This window comes from Scardinius erythrophthalmus, assembly GCF_964197995.2.
Source record: "Scardinius erythrophthalmus genome assembly, chromosome: 6".
NCBI classification, from domain to species: domain Eukaryota; kingdom Metazoa; phylum Chordata; class Actinopteri; order Cypriniformes; family Leuciscidae; genus Scardinius; species Scardinius erythrophthalmus.
The window spans coordinates 13,962,858-13,978,327 of record NC_138226.1 but is presented as its reverse complement, the minus strand read 5'-3'; the positions used below and the strand labels follow the sequence as shown (position 1 = coordinate 13,978,327).

The 15,470-nt window shown below is 36.9% G+C and overlaps 1 protein-coding gene across 4 annotated transcripts in view; it reads left to right on the top strand.

Moving 5' to 3' along the window:
• The first annotated feature begins 230 nt into the window (after positions 1-230).
• kdm6a (lysine (K)-specific demethylase 6A) overlaps positions 231-15,470 on the top strand; it is a 55,475-nt gene continuing 40,235 nt past the window's right edge. For 2 of the 4 annotated variants that reach the window (XM_081369552.1, XM_081369553.1), the window contains exons 1-5: positions 231-786; positions 924-987; positions 7,206-7,314; positions 7,396-7,445; positions 13,180-13,238. In XM_081369552.1, coding sequence (XP_081225678.1) covers positions 629-786; positions 924-987; positions 7,206-7,314; positions 7,396-7,445; positions 13,180-13,238 — 440 coding nt within the window. In that variant the 5' untranslated portion in view covers positions 231-628. The remainder of the gene's footprint in view (positions 787-923; positions 988-7,205; positions 7,315-7,395; positions 7,446-13,179; positions 13,239-15,470) is intronic. The other 2 variants (XM_081369551.1, XM_081369550.1) reach the window with 1 other exon arrangement.

Genomic DNA, 15,470 nt, shown 5'->3' with positions numbered 1-15,470 from the left:
TTAGACATATCACAGAATTGCAAAAAAACAATAAAATGCTGTGAAATACTGTATAACGTATATATTAGCAACGTTCTCCTACATCCTCAAAACCCTGAGTTATCAAACAGACAGATGCTTGAACCAATAATGCATTTTATGATTGTGTTACGTAATCATAATAAATCCAGGTGAGCCAATCGCAGCAGGCGAAGATACGGCGTAAAGTTGAGGGGTTTGTTATTTACCCTCCCCCTTGAAAGTTTATGTGAAAAAAAAGGATCCCAAGACAAGGCCGATCACGTGGTCCTCGTCGAAAGCAGAGATTGGCCCAAACCACAGGGAAGGCGTTCCGACGGCGGCGGCGTGGGTTCGCTTGAGTGACACAATTATAACAAGTTTGAGCTGGCGACTAGGGGGAAGTTTGAGACATTACTAAATAACAATTTAAACCGTTAAACCTTGCATTGCTCATTCTGCATGCATTTTGGTGTACCTGCTACCTGCGACTCATTGATGTCGAGGACAATGTGAAAAAGGGGGTGTTCAGAGGAAATTACTTTCCGTCTATTCATTTTTTGCGTGTAGATCTGCGCAAAAGGGTGCTCGGCTTGCGGTGCGTAAATATTTTCGCTGGAGTTTTTTGTCTATGAAATCGTGCGGAGTGTCGGTGGCCGCTGTAGCTCGCGCTGCTGCTGGTGGTGGTGATGAGGAAAAGAAAATGGCGGCGGGAAAAGCGAGTGAAACCGAGGAGGACTTTCCGAAGCTTACGCCGCAAGAAAGGGAGCGCTTAGCCAGCATAGACAGGTCAGTTAAAGCCCCTTTACCTGCACCGATGACCCTCTGTGCATTTTTATGAGCCTTCCCCGCATGTTTAAGCGGTGCAAATGAATGCGCTGCAGGTAAAGTAACACGGAACCGCCTGTGTTGTCCTCTATTTGCAGCACACTGTTTGGATTTCAGAGGCTTCATGAAGATGGCGCCAGAACGAAGGCCTTGCTGTTAAAGGTACGAGTGTATGGCACTGATGGGGCTCTAGACAGATAGCCACAACTCTGCTAATCATATAAGGGAAATTACAATGCAACACCAGTCTGCACAATGTAACCACATTGCACAGGAAAAAAAGAGCATAAAATTGATACAGTACACTATGCAATGACTCTTAAGGGGGTATACTTTATTAATCAGCAACCATATCCAGGTCGAAAAACATCTAAGTTAATTGTACAGAATAATGCTGTGTGCGTGACACTTATGATGTTGTAAACAGATATTTAGAATGTAACAAGAAATAGAAGCTATACACAATATTACACGTTGTACTGTGCAGCCACAGAGATATATAAATATAAACCATATTATCGCCCATCGATATATATAAAGTTGGATCGTACATCCGCATATATTCAGGATACTCACGGAAAGCAATTCTGCGTGATTGTGTATCGTTGTAAAATTTAAACTTTAATATACCTTAGCTCTGATCTGCCAAATGCGACTAGATATTATAATTTTTACCAACGTGACTTTCTGTGAATCTGCTCTGAAACAATGCGTATTGTATGAAAAGCACTATACAATTAAAATTGACTTGATGGGCTGCTCTGTGCATGTCAGTGATAAGGTTCTGTAGTTGTTCCCCTCTGTAATATTTTGACTGCTTTGAAAGTAACGTTAATCATGGAGTTATTAAACGGAGTGTTATGTTTGTTTGGATTTAAACTGCAGTCAGACTTTCTTCATTTTGTGCGTTGTTTTGCTATCTATCACCATCCGAGGAATAGACTGTTCTGTTGAGAAGATTTATTTATGTTTGTCAGTCCATATTGTATGAAATGATTTCACAGATTTTCGCCTATTATGACCTCGTTGAAGTGTGGTAATGAAGAGTTGAGGGCAATGATGAGGTTGTTTTTATTTATTTGCATCCATTTGAATATCAGTTAATGTGTGTGTGTGTGTGTGTGTGTGTGTGTGTGTGTGTGTGTGAGAAGAAATTGATTGTCTTAATTATAGAGAATTGTGCCAGAAGGTGCATCTGTCGTTTGATGATGATACAACATCTGAAGTGTGTAAGTTTAGCAAGCTGAGCTGGTCATACTCGGTTAGGCCAGAGTTTTGAATTCTTGAACTTATTTGCAGATCTTAGCCCGGTCTGTTGACTATTGTAGTGTTTCGAGAGGAACTGGGAAGGTTAAAACTCTGATCCCCCACCAGTGTTTCACCCGGCAGTGGCTACATGCTAGCTGGTTAGCATGATGCTAACGAACTATAACTGCATGTGAGGTGAACGCTGGTCTCTTTTCAGTCTTTTCTCAGCAGCCATGCTTTCAGTAAAGCAAGCAAGTTGCTTACGAGCACTTGTATGTTGTTTAACAATGAATTTTGCGGATAATGGAGGTTTTCATTTGGCCAGTTGACTTAGGTTTCTTTGCTAGGTTGCATGACTTTTCCTGCATTTGCATGCAGCATTTGTTGCAGTACGCCAGTGCTGGATAGGGGATATTATGTCTCATGAGCCATTAATTTGTTTTAATGGCTGATGTTTTATGTGGCTGTTGTTACATATGAACAACATATTTGCGTTTTTTAAAAATTCATTGTCATTTTGCAGGACCCTTAATGTAAATATGAACTGCAATAAAGTATAAGGTTCAGTTATAAAGATGAAAAAAGGTATCTACTTAAAAAAAGATGAATGAAAAAAGTCTCTGCACTTAAAATATTTTTTATTATTTTTTATCTGAAGTATGGATGTAAGCTTATTGACAAAACTGTGCTGTAAGATAATGAGATTAATAGGTTGGATTTATTATTCATAGACATTGATATTTACTGGACACATGAAATGTACTAAATAATTGCTGATAATAAGAAAACCTTAAAGGATTAGTTCACACAAAAATAAAAATTATGTCATCTACTCACCCTAATATTGCTCCAAACTCGTAAGACTTTATTCATCTTTGAAACACAAGTGAAAATATTTGAATGAAATCTGAGCGATTTCTATCCCACCATAGATAGCTATGCAACTACCACTTTGATGCTTCAAAAAGTTCATAAAGAGATTGTAAAACTAATAGGAATTGTGGTTTAGTCCGCATTTTCTGAAGAGGCTCGATGAAAATGTGGACTAAACCGCATTTATGCACAAACATTCATCAATATAAATGCACATATAAACATTCATCAATGCACACATCATTTATGATAAATGGAAACTCAAGCTTTCTTGCTTGACATGCGAGAACCAATCATGTTCATTCTTGTTTACGAAACGCATTTGAGCTTCCGCAAGAACCAGTAAGGTTTGTTTTCATTTGTGAAGCATGTATGGTTAAGCTTCTGTTTATGTTCGCTGATCAATGTTTATATGTATCAACGATTATATCCCTTTTTGAACAATATTTTTCAGAAAATTTCAGAATCCAACAGATTTTAAAGAGCTCAAGTATTTAAAGTACAGCGCAGGCTTATAATAAACAGAATGTTATTGTGGATTGGTGTGGATGCTTTATGGTTGTTATATTTATCGTTATCAGCGTGAACAGGCATTAACAATGGTCATCTCTGATGTTTCACATTAAATGTTTTGCAGCAGACCCATTTCCATGTAGACTTATTTTTTCACATCTTCCTTTGTAAATCATCTGGATTTTTCTCAGGAGATGGGCAGGTGGAATGTTTAATTACTATCTCTGCAATAGGCCAGACATTTTGAAGTTCTGGTGGCTCTAAAAAGAATGAGACTATTCATTTAGAAATAAACGTGCACATCTCTGTGTCACCCGGCTCAGTGCTGTTGGTGAGAGCATTGCTTGCTGTCTGTCTGCTTCTGTTCAACTCTTCCCACAAACTAGCCATGTCTGTCAAAACGTGTTGTCCCAGATACTCTCTTCAAAGACCACGGTGCAGCGGTTAAATGAACGCTTCTTCCTATTAGTTTCACCAAAACATGTATTAATTTTGGCACTAACATTATTGATCAAAATATTCTAAAGTTTTTTTTTTTTGGTTCCTGGATACTGTGTGTCTAAAAAGACTTTATGGTAGCCAATGTTTATTATTTAAATGAACAGAATTCACTCATTGACTGGTCTTTGTAAACAAGCGAACAATCATTTGCTATGTCATAAAGCATAGCATGTGTGTTTAGCTTGTGTGCGTGTATAGCAATTTCATTATCTCCAGCCTAATTAATGTTCTAGCAATTTAACACGATAGTCCAAAACATAGGCCTATATCCAAGAATACAAACTGAAACCTCCTGAACTGTTTGTGTCTTAGAAAATGAACAGTGTATTTAACCTTTTCTGTGACCTTCAGTTCAGTTCAACTTGGATGACGTTGTAGGTGTATCAGATTCAGAGCTTTAAAGTATAGCAATGCGGGACAAGCAAACAAGACCACTGGTTGAATATTGTGTGCTGCATTAGTGCAATGATTGCTCCTTCTGTACTTCTATGTTGCTTTGTCTCAAACATTCTACCAAAGCAGTTGAAACAAGTCTTTAACGCTGTATTAGCCTAGTCATTCATGTGCCACATTTATTTAAGCTTTAAGCTTGTTAGATGAAATTAAGTAAATGTTAAACGTTATAACATGTAGGTAAATGTTAAAGTTGAACTTTGTAAAGGCACTATGGGGTTGGAATTTTCTTTAAAGAAACCCAAGGCTGTATAATAATATTTAAATTTAAGTTGGGGTGGGGGATATGGCAAAAATATCATACCACGATTTTTTTCAGACAGGATCACGATCGTTTTACGATACTTTTTCATGTTGGTTTTTTAGTCAAACTAATTTCCCTATTTAAAAAAAATTTAGCCTTACAAGGTAGGACAACGTAAGGGTGGGTGTGGGTGATAGTCAAAATCATATTATTGTTATTATTATTAATGTAATTATTTTATCATTGTTATTGAAAATAAGAACAAAGATACAAATTACAATTCATAGGACAAAAACAAATAAGATACAAATTAAATAAACAGTTCATTATTTTTCTCAGCTACAGTGTATTTACTGTAACATTAGCATTCGAGTAAGAAATTGAATAAACAAATGTAAAAATAAAACACAACCCAGACTTAGCTGCATGAATTAAATATACACTGATTCTTAAAGCTACTGAAGTTATTCAGTCAAGATCATTGAGTGATTTTTTTCTCTTTGTATTTTGTTTCTAATTAATGATAATGACACCTTAAAGGGTTAGTTCACCCAAAAATGAAAATTCTGTCAGTAATTACTCACCCTCATGTTGTTCCAACCCCGTAAGACCTTCGTTCATCTTCGGAACACAAATTAAGATATTTTTGATTAAATCTGAGAGTTGGATCACTCCTCCATAGGCTTCTAAGGCATTATAACATGCTGGCCCAGAAAATGTATTAAAGACATCGTTAAAGGAGAACTCCGGTCAATTTTTTAACATTGAGCTCATTTTTTTGTACATTTGGAGTGCTGTCAATACAGAGAACAACGACAAAAATCGTTGTGGCCTACACCGGGTTATTCTATTTTTAAAATTTGCACCCTGTTGACTTCAATGGGGCAAGTTTTAAACCTGCTTTTAGCCTCTTAACATCCTTCATGTGTCATTACAAGTGCACAGGTCATGTGAGTGATTCCTTCAAAGTGAACACGAGTGAATCTGACTGCAGTAGATGTGAAAGATATGTATAAAAATTATGTTGTTTCAGCCAGCGCAAATACCTGTGTTTACATCCTGTTTTCGGTTGAAGTCCAAAGTAGTCGATTGCCGAGTTCACGCGCGTGATCATAGGTAACTAAACCTATGCGCGTGAACTCGACAATCGACTACTATGGGCTTCAACCGAAAACAGGATGTAAACACAGGTAAATTTTAAAAATAGAATAACTCGGTGTAGGCAACACCGATTTTTGTCGTTGTTCTCTGTACCGACAGCACTCCAAATTTACAAAAAAATGAGCTCAATGTTAAAATTGACCGGAGTTCTCCTTTAATATAGTCCAAGTGACTCCAGTGGCTCAATCTTAAGTTTATAAAGCGACGAGAATACTTTTTGTGCCAACAAAATAAATAAAAATAACGACTTTATTCCACTATTCATTTCCTTCTCTCCGGGTTTTTTAGTTAGTTCACGTAGTATAACTGCGTAGCGCTTCTGTGTTGTACGTCACACGCATCACACACATGACCAGCATCGGCCAATAGTGAGCCTACGTGTGACGTACAACACAGAAGCGCAGCCTTATAATGCCTTAGAAGCCTATGGAGGAGTGATCCAGCTCTCAGATTTAATCAAAAATATCTTAATTTGTGTTCCGAAGATGAACGAAGGTCTTACGGGGTTGGAACAACATGAGGGTGAGTAATTACTGACAGAATTTTTGGGTGAACTAACCCTTTAAGACCTGACATGCATCTGAACTGTTAACATTCATTTAAGATGTAAATGACTGAAGACAGATCGTAGTATCGTACTACATAAACAGGCAGATTGTGGAGACATTTTAATCGTTCACGATCTAAAATCGTGCACACCCCTAATTTATGTGTTTTCTTTTTTTAAATGGAAGTTGTTCTTGTGATGGCAGTGCTTAATTTTCAGCATCATCCAGTCTTCAGTGTCACATGATCCTTTGGAAATCTTTCTTATATGCTGATTTGGTGTTCAGGAAACAATTGTTGAAAACAGTGGAACAGTGTGAAGAAAAAAAAAGGTGTAGAAACCATGAAAACTTTTGATGTTTTGAACGTTCAAAAGAATGGCATTTATTTGAAATGGAAATCTTTTCTAGCATTATAAATGTATTAAATTTAATGTGTCCTTGCTGCTTTCCCTTTTTCCCCAAAAACCAAACCTTTTAAACGGTAGTGTATGGCTGCTGCTGAATTTGGAATCATGTTTAATAATAGACATTTGGCTACAGAATATTTCATAATGTGGGCCGAGATGTATGTTTGGATTGAGCATTAGACTGTTTAAGTGCAACTACCTGTACATTTTTACATGCATTAGAAGTATCAAGAGAATATCTTTTTTTGCATTGTATATCAGCAACGCTGGAGTATCTAATGTTAAATATGACTATGGTAAAGTTGATTGAAAAGTGTATGTAACAGGCCCAATTGGTTTGTCCTTTAAATTGTTACCAAATTCAAGACAAACTGATTGATTATTTTTCCGGGTGGTCATTCTGACTTGTTTTGTTTGCTGTTGACTTCACAGGCTGTTCGCTGCTATGACGTCTACATCTTAAAAGCTGAAGGGAAAGTGGAGCCAGAGGTGTTTTGCCAGTTAGGACACTTCAACCTTTTACTGGAAGATTATTCTAAAGGTGAGTTCTGACTTAAGGAATATTTATTTTATTCATTAAAAAAATGTGACAATCAGTCTTAATCTCTTTTTTTTTTTTCAGCATTATCTGCATACCAGAGATACTACAGTTTACAGTCAGACTACTGGAAGGTGAGGGATGCTTTGATTCTCATTGATTACACACTGGCACAGTTTACATTTGCTGTTAAATCCATTCAACAAGTAGACCACACTAAATACAGGTGTTAACAGGGACCAGTGTCTTTTGGAAATTCATTTTGATCCGATCACAACCACTCCAGGGCTCCAGACTAACTTTTTTTACTAGGGGCGCTGTAGCCCCTGACTGAAAATTTTAGGAGCGCAAGCAGAAAATTTAGGGGCACACCTTAAATCAGCTTGCAATGCAATTATTCACATTTCCCCCAAAATAACTGTAATACTGACAAATTATTTAATAATAAATAGACTTAACGTACAGATATTACAATGTGCAGTTTTATTTTAAGTTCACAGGCACCAGACTAACATCCGAGGGCAGCGGCACCGGAGCCACTGAGTTCTACAGAAAATATCTGATAGGGCTGGCAATAAAGCACTAAGCTTAATTTAGGGTGTAGATGAAATTAACTTTAATTATTATCATTCATAATGTCTTAATTTTAATTAAAAAGCAAACCGAGTAAAAAAATATATATATTAGGGAGTGAAAATAGCCAATAAGCATCGTACTGTTTACAATTGTATTTTATTTATTTTATTATTTTTAAATAAGTGTTTAAATAAGAGTTTAAATAAGACAATTTTTGAAGGATGACCAAAATCACATTAAAAATAACATTTATATATGATAGTTTTGAAGTGCTGGAAAAAGATGAGTAACAGTTAGCACTTGTAAGCGTTTGACTATTTCTGTCACATTATGGTTACAGTTACTACATTAAATCCATGGTGAATGTCGCTGATTTGTGGACTGAAAGCCTTCTATAAGTGTTTCTCCTGGTTTGCACGTCAGTGCTGTTTGATCTGATATCTATGGTTTATAACAGAGAACTCTGCGCCGAATCGGAACGTTTCTCTCTGGATCTCGCAGCGATTATGTTATTAATTCTGAGGCGAATTCAATGGATTTCTTCACTGGATCTCCAGAGTCTGGATCTCCTTGTAACAGTGTCGCGTGATCGAGATCGGCCCGCGACTGGCAAATTCGGGGCGCTGCGCTTCACGGTCCGTGAAGCATGAAGGAGTAGCGCATTTTCGTTCCGCTTTTATTTTGTTTGGATTCGCTGCTCGGCAACGTTGTGGTCGCGCCAGCGCGACCTAAATAAATATTTGGTCACACCGGCAGGAAAAATGGTCGCAGTCTGGAGCCCTGCACTCTCGTATGTGGTCTTGGATGCAGGTGGCAACATTGCATTTGTCTTAATGCATCACGGATAATATCGAACGGTGATGTACTTGCGTAGAGCGTAATCGTGTCAAACAAGGGTTTTTAACTTAAAGTAAGCTAAGTGATAATGACACGATAAAAAATTAACATGTACTTGCACAAGACTAAGACTATTTTTAGTAGGGCCACTTTCATTTGGATCTCCTGTAATAGATGGTAATTCCAGGTGTCTGTTATTAGTGAAAGCAATACAGTTTGATGTGTCTGGCTAGGTGTAGCTGTCTGTTAGAAGGTTTTTGAATGTGGAATTAGATCCTGGGTGAGTGTCAGTAATGGCATCTGACAGTTCTGGGTTTCCGAACACTGTTTTCTTCTTGAGCAATAGTGACGTTCTTGGCTGTGAAATTTCTTTGGCAGTGCAAACTTTCACCGTGATGGAGTGCTTTTGACTTCAGATACGGCTGTCGACTGTAGAAGTGACATCTCTCACATATCAGGCGCTAAGCCTCAGCATACGGCTAATAGAAGCTGATTTCCAGCACAGATGGGCTGAACGTTCTTTTGTGAGTTTCTTACCGTTTGTACTATAAATTAAAAATGTAATTTAATTTATTGGCACTTCATTAGCATTGGCACTATTTAAGTTTGGATGGCTGAATGGAAAATTTAGCCAAGTTTCATCCACTTTTTGCGCTGTTTTGTTATCAACAAAGTGAATATGCGTTAAGAAAAGATTGAAATTTGCTGTCTCCAGCCTGTTAAACATCCATATCGCAAATGATATCGTGTCTTTCACATTTTTTGTAAAATGCAGAGTGTAATGAGGCAATTGGAATTGGCCAGTTTATTATTTTCATGCCTATTACTAAATTAGGAAATATTAGGAAATCAGAAGATCACTGCAAAGTGGGACTGCATGTAAAAGCTTTTATTTGACGAACCCCATGAGTTTGGACACAGGGCAGCATTTGTCCTGTAGCATATGCCAAATTCTAGGGTCCATAAAAAGGGCTGGCAGTGCAGTGAAATGTTCTGTCATGTCTTTAACATACAGTCAAGCCAGTCGCGGTTTGATGTGGTGCATATTCAGATCATTCAAACCAAAGAAGTTATTCTTTCTGGTTTCAGCTTTCAATACATCAAATCAATCAAAAACATCATATTGCTGCTGATTTTTTCAGAGACAGGTGCAACTTTTATTTGTGTAGGCCTATATTTAGCTTTTTGAAATGATCTGTTGCTTAACTGATGCCGTCTTAATAATTCTAAAATTCGTTTAGAGGTTTTTGGATTCAATTCACCTTATTTTCCTAATTTGTTTGAGATAATTATATTACATATTAATAAATTGTATTAATAAAATTGCTCTAACGTGTCATGTTTGTGATTTTCATTTCTCAAGTAACCAGCTTCAGACCATGAAATTGTGATTTTTTAATGAAATTTGATTTAATCAGATACACAAGTAACGTGTATTTTACCTTTCTTTTTTCTTTTTTTTAGCTTTCTTTTTGTCAGCTTTGGAAACAGCCTTCATTCTTTTGACCGATGCCCAATTTTAATTTGACAAGCTGCATAGATTGGCTCTATATTTTACTCATCCATTAGAAACAAAACTTTATTATGTATTATTAAATAGTATACATACAATTATTTTTATTAACGTGTCATGTTTTTTTAACTTCATTAAGACTATTTAGACTTGATCATGCAATATTCAGAAACTGGTAAAGTTGAATTATTTTTCTGATGAACTTTTATTAGATTGTAGACTAAAAAGAATGATTGCTGATAGACTTATTTTTAAAATGGGTGCAACAACTGCCTATTCAGAATTTATACACCATAGAAAGAAATAATTATCCTATATAATAGATTAATGTGCCTTTTAACTACAGAGAAACAGTGCTTCAACGGGAGCAACACCACGAATGCGGACGCTGTAGTATAGGCTAATTCTGTCATGTGACACCTCATTTGTTTGCGTCAAAGCCCTTTTTATCGACACAGTGTTTCCAAATTAGGTTTTCACGACATTTAAAGTATCGACCTAGAATTTATGCGCTAAAGTTAAATGGAAAAAGATTGTCGACATTTGCAAAAAAGTTATCGATAATTGTCATTTCAATCAGCTATATGAGTAAAAAATGTATGCGCTAAACCTTTTTTCCGCTAAAAAACCCTTGGGTGGAAACCTAGCTATTGCAGAGCGCAGCTGTGGAAGTTGAAGATTTTGTATCTTCTGCAAAGTTTGTCCCACCCCTCTTCTGTTTAAGAGTCAGAATAACATTTTTGCTTTTAGAGTCAGGGCCGGTTCTAAATTTGTACCTGCGCTGAAGGGGTTAAGGGTGCCGTCTCAGCAGTCAGACAGCTGTGTATGATTTGTGCAGGTGTGGGGAGCAGTCGTGTGCAGTACTGTCAGCCTGTCAGAGCGATGCACCATGCGCTCTGCAGTCAGTTCTTCTCTGGCACTCTCTTTCCGCGCTTGTCCTGACTTCACACTGCTGGCTTTTTAGAATGCAACCAAGTAGCGTCTGCTTTAATGCCAGTCGTGACTCGTTAAAACCCCAGGTCATTGTTCCCTTCCTGATTGGATTTCAACAGAGCAGGACTTTAGTCAGTTTTGCATTCATCTAAAATATATAACCTGGTTTGCACTTAAGTCTTGTCATTTGAAGTTGAGCTCCATCAATTTTGCATGGGGAAAATTTTATATGATATCTAACATCAGTAATCAGAACTGAAGCTGCAATAAATGCACGAGAGTGAATCTGGTGGATCACTTTCAGTCTCTTACTCTTTGTGTCACCTCATAGTGGCTCTGACCACACTAGGAAATGAGTCAGAGTTGGATTACACAACTTGTAAATTAACTTTTGAAATTAAATTAAATTATGAAAGTAAATGAAAATAATAAATTAAATGCGCTTTTCTAACTTCTCTTGTGAAATGCCAGCTCCACCTTTACATTCATTACACATTATTATGACGTTTATTTTGTATTTTTGTAAAATCTGCTGTAGCTTAAACAGTAGAGCATGGGGTCAGCAACTGGTTGACCCCCAGGAAATTCATGAACTGATAAAACATACCTTGAATGCAAAGTCACTTTATCTTCTGTCAAATGTAAACTTTTCTCTTTTCTCTTTTACTTTGCTATATCTACCCTGTTTTTTTGTTTTGCAGTTTTGATCTGGTTAAAGGTCTTACATGTGTAAAAAGTTTTTTACATGGATGCTGTGTTATTCTGATTATTAGAAATCATCACATTATTGGTGCACATGTAAATGTAGTCATTGTCATTCACTGCAATCAGATGAGGGCAAGAAGGCTGGACTTCAATTGTTTGATTGCATACATGATGATTGAACAGCTGTCTGACTCTGAGATGGTGAACGGGAACATGGTTTGTGTAACATTAGCAACACTAGCTGTTTGATAATGTAGTCAAGCTAAAGGCTAATCATATTAATTACCGTTATGTGTCCGACGTAGTACAGAGCAATACATAAAACGCAAAAAACGTAAAAAATATATAGCTGAATTAAACCAGTATTTCTACTTGCCATTGTGCAGCATTTACTACAGTAAAGTTGACCAAGTGGATCTCTGAGAGCTGGTGTGAGGGAGTGGAGGTGATCTAATTAGCATATTCATGGGTTTGCATATATTAAATGAAATTTAGTAGTCGATTGCCGAGTTCACGCGCATAGGTTTAGTTACCTATGATCACGCGCGTGAACTCGGCAATCGACTACTTTGGACTTCAACCGAAAAACAGGATGTAAACAGGTATTTGCGCTGGCTTAAATAACATCATTTTTATACATATCTTTTACATCTACTGCAGTCAGATCCACTCGTGTTTTTAAAAATAGAATAACTCTATTTTTGTAGATTTTTGTAGTTGTTCTCTGTATTGACAGCACTCCAAATGTACAATAAAATGAGCTCCATGTTAAAATTGACCGGAGTTCTCCTTTAAGGTATGAATAAAAAAAAAAATTCACAGGAAAAAACTTTTAAATATGTCATTTTGGTGATCAAAGATGACTTTTAAGTGATAAAATGATTAAATGCAGGGGGACTTTAAATTCGTTTTTCGTAAGCTTTCCATCTAGTTTCATCATCTAGTGAAAGTTCATTTGTGGGGAAGACAAGCCGCAGTGGCTTTCAGTTTGAGTCACACTTTGCCTCTGCAAGCGCAGATAACAGGTTAAGACACGATAATGTTTCATTGATCCATATTGTTTTGCACTTTCATTCCGTTATGTGAATATAACCTTTTGTGGTTGCGGGAGACAAAGGCTTACCTATTTAGTTGAACTCTTGCTCATAAGCCGCAGTCGTTTCTATCCCCTCCTGTGAGGGTACTCATGCTTAAAGTGTCATCCTTTATCAGAAAGTCATCTCCCAGATTAATTCAACTATGATGATTTAATGAATAGTTTGTTTTCATAAGTTTCTAACTCTCAGCTCTTTTTCCCCCCCCAGAATGCTGCCTTTTTATATGGCCTTGGTTTGGTTTACTTCCATTACAATGCTTTTCAGTGGTAAGTACACAATTACAATGTATTCTGTCATGCATTTGTTTTCTTATGCATTCCATGTGGTATCTTTTTTCATCTGTAACAGAGTGTTCAGATATCATCCCTGATAGCATTTTTCATGACCTGAAGCGTGATGCTGATGCTTTCTCAGCATACAGACTGATTTCAAAATCTATATTTTATCCTACCCTTGCTCGTCCTGTTTTTTTATTTTTATGTATTTTTTATTTTTTTACTCTTAGCCTTTTATCTTTATGTTGTTAAAGACTGTATAATGTGTGAATTGTTGTTCTGTCGATGAATAACAAGTGTTGTTTTTAAGGCATTATCTCTTCTTTGGTTTGTAGGGTAATTTAAATAAATTGATATGTGAATAAAACCACAAAATGTTGCCATTTAAATATATGGTCTCTATGCACTTTTTGTGGTTCAAAGTAAAGGGGCTCTCCATTTGTGTGAGTGTGTGTGTGGGGGGGTTGGTTGGGGTGCCGTTGTTTTTTTTGTTTTTTTGGAGTGGCTTCCAATATGGACATGATCCACAGACTCTCTCTCGGCCATTATTATTATAAGTCAAGCCTACAACATGGTGGTTTGCATTCATAGCTTTGCGTTGGTGTGTCTGTGTTGTTCTGCAAGTACACAGCCAAAACTCTAGTTGGCGGTGTGGGCTTCAGCAGCAAAGTACAAGCAGAAGACCACATTTGTTTACTTCTGTGCATACATTGCTGGAGAAGTGGCAACAGTGTTGACAAATAGACAGCTACTTTTGTTGCAACTAAACATTTAGTGTAATTCTTTAAAATTTATGTTGTTGTTTGATATTGTATATGAATAAACAAAGATATTATGGACTTGATTCATTTATGGTTTATGACCTTCTCTGTCCTTGATTCTTTCATTTGTAGCTTAAAATTGCAACACTCTTGGCACAAGGTGCTGAAAAACTGCAATGGATACTTAAAGGTGCTGTATGTAGGATCCAGCGGCCTCTAGCGGTGATGTTTCAGATTGCAACAACAGCGCTCGTGCGCGTGCTCAAACTCAAGAGCGCGAACTCACTACCGGCGGCCACACTGAGACTTTCAACACAACAGAGAAAGCATCACACAACATGCTGGAAACTCTTGTAAACTCCCACTGCAACATTACCATAATAGGCTACTTTTATCAGCTTGACGTAGAACTAATGCTCCATGCTCGTACCATGATAACGTTACATTGACTGTATTTTGCCGACATGTGGTGTTATCTAGCATTATTTCACTAACTATTCATGTATCTTTCACAATCAGCAATGTCAACATAGGTCAATGAATGAAAACGAAAACGGTTAGTCAACTAGACTGGACAATTTCAGTGTAACAATAAGACAGTAGGAAGTAATATTACTGTACTGTACATGTCTGGAAATGTGTATTATAAACAATATGATAGTAGTGGGATGAGTGACGTTAGACAGTAGATCTAGTACATAAAATAAAAGTTACATCCTAAAGCACCTGCTTTTTGTTATCATGGAACAGTCTTTTGTATTCATTTCATGTCTTATGTATGTCATATTTTACCTTGCTATTTCAAAACGGAGGTCTCTCCATAATTCAAACGCTCTGCCGATGTTGATCCGTGTTTTCGTCCTGAGTCGATCCGATTGACGTTTGGCCTGACGAGCTTCAGCAGATATATTTATATATTTATATATATATATATATATATATATATATATATTTATTTATTTATTTGGAGTTTGTGTTGGAGTCTGTGTTGTGCTGGAGGCAGGTCGTTTTTTGGTGTTATCAGACTCCATGTCGTTAGCTGCAGTGCAGTTGCAATAGACTGTAGGCTCGGGAGCGCGCATGCACGTCACATCCGGTGGATTTCGCAGAAAATCCGACCCGGAGACTTCACATAAAAATAGGATTACTGGCCTTCAGAGGTAATAGCAAAACACGAAAAGTGGATCAATGTAATGTGTGATTACAACCCCTTCACAGACGGCCAATAAAAAAAGGATTCATTTTATAAAAAAAGTTACATACAGCACCTTTAACTAGTATTTTATAACCAAGTCATAAAACAGGCTCAGGATTGTTTTTAAAACATGCAGTATGTTTTAGACATGGACAATATCTGTACATGTTACTATAACATTTGAGGTATAGGTATTTTTGAGGTAGTGGGGGATGCAGATTTTCTTGAACGAGTTTAATGCCTGCCTCTGCCTCATGTTTTTTTGTT